Below are 6,000 nucleotides of genomic sequence, written 5' to 3'. Positions count from 1 at the left end.
CACTTATTTTAAATTGCAATAATATTTCACAATTTGTACTGTATTTTTGATCAAATAAATGCAGCCTTTTGAACTGTTGTATATATATATATATATATATTTATTTCTTTATTTTTTTTTGTACATCTTACTGAACCCAAACTTTGAATGGTAGTATATAAACATCAAAATATATGGAAAACCCTGCTATAAATGAGGCTTTGGGTACTTGAACAGCTAAACACTAATTTGGCCAGGTTGAGAGGTCAGCTAGACTAGCCAAACCAGCATAAACCAGAAAACCATCTTAGGCCAGTTTAAGCTTTTTATTTTATTTTTTTCCCCAAAAGGGTTGTCATGCATAATTGACATAGCACAAAAACAACAACAACAACTCAATACAACATGTCAGTCATAAATTGACCAGAAACAGCACTCATCTGGAAAGAAATTATACTTCCCTTTCAAGTATTTAAAGAGATCCCTTTCCAATTCTCCACCTGTTACATAATCATAAAAGCCTTTCCAGTAAACATAAGCCAGAACAAGCCTGGATTTAATATGTATTTATTTACACTATAGGAATATGAACAAATCAGGACACTGATTCATATATGGTTTGCATTTTTGGCAAGAAGAACTATGTACAACAGTTTATTATTATTATTATTATTAATAAGGGTGACTTGAAATCAGATCACATGAAATTTGCACACTTAAGGGGCGAGTGTCAGCATGCATTTTGTCTTATAGTTAATCTGATGCAAGTAAAGCATAATTTTTTGTCTTGACAAACTTAACAGTGTTAATTATGTGCATTGAGAGGCCTAACCAATGTTGTCATTGGCATTATGATAGCTGAGTGCATGTGAAGCGAAGTTTGTGTGTAAACAAGGATATTGCATTTGACCTTGTTGATGAGAATGTAAACAAGTCATTCGGTACCTTGAAAGTGTATTAATGTGGAGAGAAAGTATGTGCATATAGGCTCAGTGGTGGGTTGGTAGGATACACCCTGTGCCTTACAGGAAATGAATATGTTCTATCAGAGGTGTTTGATCAAAAATGTATGAAAGCTGAGAGCCATCTTCCTTCAATCACTAGAAAAGCAACCTACCAAGAAATTGAAATACTACCGACATGCTCGTATCAGCAAATCTGTGTCAGGTTGATTCATTTGAGAATAAAATTGATAGAAAAAAACATCAACAGTACACAAGTGCAATTCAACCAGCATAAAGAGATTGACTAAATGCTCTCAGGGTTTTTTTTTTTTGTCTCTCTCTGACCTCTTCAGTGGTTCAAATTAGACCTCACTAGACAAAAATTACTGTTAATAAGATAATACCATGGCACATTCATATACAATACACCATGATTCTCAATGATCCATATACTGTAAAATATGCATGTACTGTACAATGGTTTTTACATGGTACTCCAATGTACTACTTTGTTTGGCCTTCCAAAAATGGACATGACTAGAAATCAGTGGTTAAGTTGTATTTACAACTCTGTTCCAAAACACTTCAACCCAAATATTTGGATGTACGTCACATGTCCTTCCGGACGCTCCTTCGTCAAAATCGCCGGCCGTTCTCAAGCCCACTCGCCGTCTGCTCACTCTAACCCTCCGGCCGTTCCCCACGCTAGCCCCCGGCCTCTGCTCACTGTAGGCCACGGTGTGTGTATTTGGCCAATCACAACGCACTGGATAGCTGGCCAATCACAGCACACCTCGCTTTTTCAGACCGATGAGCTTTGTAAAAATCGACGCGTTTCAGAAAGGCGGGGCATCGAGGAGAAACAATAATGTACAATATGTGGAAAATAATGTGTTTTTTGAACCTTAAACCGCATAAACACATTTCATTACACCAAATACACCAAATACTGTTCTTTTTAGCAGCATCATATGACCCCTTTAAAGAGTAGTTCTGCCTTAGTACGCGCGCAGAGAATTATAATGTAATGTAATAATGTAATATAATGTAATCATAATAACATGTCCAAAACATTATAATAACATAGTGATTTTGACAACTTGCTTGTCAAGCAAACATAATTCTAACAATTAAAGAATTCACCCAAAAATTAAAATTATATAATTATTTACTCACCCACATGTCATTCCAAACCTGTAGGACTTTCTTTCTTCTGTGGAACTCAAACGAAGGTAATTTGAGCAATATTTCAACTGTATTTGCCTATTTAAAGAAAGCAAATGGGGTCAAAAAGAACAGTGGACCTTTTTATGTTCCACAGAATAAAGGAAGACATATTGGTTTGGAGGGACGTGAGGATTTCTAACCCTTTAACTACCCCTAAATTTTAATGTCATTCAAGCCCCAAGTCCTGTGAGAGCAGTGTTGTTGATACTCACAGGGAGCATAGAACATGATCAGGACTGAAGGATGCTCCTCCAGGAATGTGTCAAAAGACTCATCGGTCAGATGGAAGACCGCCGAGCCGGATTCTGACCAGGGCACCTCTGGAGTTTTAGGTTGAGTGGGCTGGGGGCTGTGCAACGTATAAAACAAGCAGTTAAAAGCATTTCTATTAGTCAAAATGTTTTTGTTGTCTCAAAGCCTATGAACTTCACGACTCAGATTCATGACTCAAAAATCTCCAAATGACTAATGTGATACACCTAAGCTCTGCCAACACACTGCCAATGCACATCTCACAATTCATTTCAGCTCTACATCTGGTGGGGAACGGTCACACCCACATGACTTAAGAGAGCTAGTCTGAGCCCGCAATTCACATCTGTCTCCTCACGGGCCCTGTGCCCATATAAGAGCGGCCCAAATGACTTCCTCGTAGAGTGAATAGAGCCAAGAACTTATCTACTAGAAGTGCGTCAGCTGAACAAAGACCAGCCAGAGGCAACTTTGCCAGGGATAAACACTGGCAAACCCAACCATTCAGTGGGTAAAGTGCATCAGTAAATGCTCTCACATTCTCACAAACTTCCACTTTTCGTTATTCAAAATTAATTCTACAAGACAAGCCAGGGATACATCTGCAAGTGCTTTGAGAGCAGGAAATCACAATTTTAAGTCTCTTTAACATTCACTTGTACTGGTCAATGAACTCCAGCTGTCATATAGTTTATGGAATAGCAATAATGATTTTCTGTGTCTCACAAACTATGGACCACCCACCGTCTCTTCATTGACCGTCTCATGAGCAAAAATGGTGAGAGCTGATTGAAATTGCTAGTTCCAAACTAACTGGTTAGCAACTTTAGGAAGTTATGGATGACAATTTTTTTATCAGTCCCACTAAAAGTGATAATAATATACCGCTGCTACAGTGATCATTTTTGAGAAACCGCTATTAACTAGATTTGCTGGCCTGGTTAATAGTGACATCTAAATCTTTGAATAATATCTCTGTTTAAAAGTTTAGAATCAGCTAGATTTGTTTTTGAAAGAAGTCTTTATGCTTACCCAGGCTTTTATTTGATCAAAAATACAGTAAAAACTAAAATATCATTAACAATTAAAAAAACTGCAAGCAGCAATTAAGTGACCAAGCACAACCAGTCTTTTCCCAGTCTTGTTCGTAAAACAATGTTTTTCACACTGGTTTAATTTCAAATTCAGATTTACCTGCCCTTAATTGACAAGAAAATACAAACCAAGCTGTGGCTGGTCTTGTGACATAGGTCTATTGATCAAAATCTCTTCCAGTCTAAGTGGGAAATTGACCAGAATAAGCGGATCAGACTTTATGCCAATAAAAAGGTTTCTCATACTACTCACAAACTACTAATGTGTCATGCCAAAGCACATAATTCTGAACTTAACAATACAAATATTGCTCAGCACACTACAGTGCTTGCTTCATCTAGTCTGCTTCCTGACACTTAGTATATACAGCATCAGCAATGTCACTGAATTTATTTATTGCTAGGCAAAGAAAATACTGGGCCACTGTATGACTAGAAGATTCATGCAGTTCATAAATTACATGTTGCATTGCTTGCACAGCTCTAGTGAAGTTAATCTCTGAGACGTGTACATAGGCACTGTAAACTTGTATATTTTGTTCACGGTCACTTTGATAGTAGGTTAAAACACTGCAGAGATCTTAAAGCCTCATCACATCTCTGTTAGGAGGCACAGAGGAGTTTACGTCCAGTGTTTTACAGTGCACATCATATCTTTCACACCACAGTTCCTGTAAAACACTCCCTGGATAACGGTGGAGACCACAAGCAGAAGTCCAAGATGTTACACCTCTTACAAACACAGTGATTGTTTACAGCTTTTAAGATAGGGCATAAGAATGAATGAAGAGAGGCTGTGTATGTTTGTATGTTAAAATAAGGCTCAGGTTTACTCACTTTTTCAACCAATCAGCAATGTCTTTAGAGGTGGCTCCATAATTCTCATAGTGATGCAAAAATTTCCCCTTCCTGTTTGGAAAAAGAACAAAAAAGGGCAGAATAATTCTTTAGGTTTATTCATAAACTGGCTGAGAAAATCTAAACCAACACAATCATTTCATCATGACCAAATAAAACATTTTTACCAATATAAGATAGACACCATTTTTAGGGGGGAAAAAAATTGTTTGTAAAATAGGTCGGAGCCATAACATAGTGATTAGTGCACAAGCTTCTGCCACAGTAAAAGAGATATGGGATCGATTCTGGCCTGCGTTCCTATCACAATCCCATTATTTCCTGTCCTCTCTCTACTCTCCGTGTAAAAACATGGCCTGTAAAACAGTTTGTAAAACAGAAACAGAAGGTTCGTTTAAAGCTATTAGTATTGATTTTTTACAAAAACATACTTCAAATCTTGCCTTCTTTCAAAAAGGAAATCCTAAATGGGAGAAGTCAATATTTATTAGTGCTTATTTTCTCAACATTAATTGCACTAGACAGCTTAGGATATTTGTACCCACACAACAAAGATCCAAGGCATCCAAGACTGCTGCTCGCTTCTTGCCATCCAAGCTAAACATTTTAAATGAGCGTTTGACTCAAAGCTAATTAAGCCATTTGGCCCAGGGCTCTTAGCATAATCAAAGACTTCAGCTTGCAGCCTTTGTGCTCTTACTAATCCATACAACCACAAGCAGACGAGATCATGAATGTATCCAGAAATGCTTTTGAACACACAGCAGCATGCGGAAAAAGGCTTCATGCATCAGAAACTCAAGTTTTATCTGCCATCATCTGCTCCCTTTCCGTGACTGAAAATAATCTGCAGCAAGTGGGAGCTTAGCCGAGATGCTGGCAATGGGATGTAATTTGTAACTGTCTCTAATCAGTTGGAATCCAAAAGCACTGAGGCAACCTAAACAAAGAAATATAATAATAAAGTGGAAAACCCATGTCAATCAAACAGAATGATCACTTTAGTGTCATGCTAAATCTTCATTTTCTAGTCTGAAAAAATAAAAACACCTTTTTGCCTCAAGTGACTTTCAAATTTTTAGGGACCATATACTTAAATGTAAATCTGTTTGCAACCAGCAGGCCATATAATCACAAGCAATTTTTAGCTAGGGGAGTGTCTTGATGAATGAAATAAAATAAAATTACATATTTTTATTTTAAATATATCTAAATAATTATGCTCTCTTTGATCAGTGATCACAGAAGACACTAATACATTCGCGAAATATTAATTGATTCAAAAGAGCAGTGCTGAGGTCAGGTGTGGTGTAGTAATGTTAAGATATGGGCTGCGTTTCTCAAAAGCATTGTAAGCTTAAGTAGGTCGTAGAACCATTGCCACCAATGGTCTCTACGATCAGCTTAGCTTACGATGCTTTAGGAAAACGCAGCCCTGGCCTTGGGCAGAGAGCCGTGCTTAATTAACCTTTTAGTAATTAAAGCAGCTGTGTAATGAAGGAGCGTTAAACAGAAGCTAAATGCATACAACTGCTGCCGCAAGTCTAAATCTACAGGGAAATGGCTCTGGACAAATTGCACCATGCAGAGAATACACATTAAAATTCTCTGATTCATTTAACATCATAAATCATGCCTTTTGCTGG

At 37.5% G+C, this 6,000-nt stretch overlaps 1 protein-coding gene across 1 annotated transcript in view; it reads right to left on the bottom strand.

The window, feature by feature from the left end:
• Positions 1–6,000, bottom strand: part of LOC107661141 (protein disulfide-isomerase A5-like) — a 56,916-nt gene that overhangs the window by 20,878 nt on the left and 30,038 nt on the right. Inside the window, exons 10-11 of the mRNA XM_016450609.1 lie at positions 4,334–4,405; positions 2,363–2,499 (exon numbers count right to left, since the gene is read on the bottom strand). Of these exons, the coding sequence (XP_016306095.1) occupies positions 2,363–2,499; positions 4,334–4,405 (209 nt within the window). The remainder of the gene's footprint in view (positions 1–2,362; positions 2,500–4,333; positions 4,406–6,000) is intronic.

Source organism: Sinocyclocheilus anshuiensis, unplaced genomic scaffold (assembly GCF_001515605.1).
Source record: "Sinocyclocheilus anshuiensis isolate Anshui unplaced genomic scaffold, SAMN03320099.WGS_v1.1 scaffold2056, whole genome shotgun sequence".
In the NCBI taxonomy this organism is placed as follows: domain Eukaryota; kingdom Metazoa; phylum Chordata; class Actinopteri; order Cypriniformes; family Cyprinidae; genus Sinocyclocheilus; species Sinocyclocheilus anshuiensis.
The sequence above is the reverse complement of the archived record's forward strand: the minus strand, read 5'-3'. Positions and strand labels throughout refer to the sequence as shown.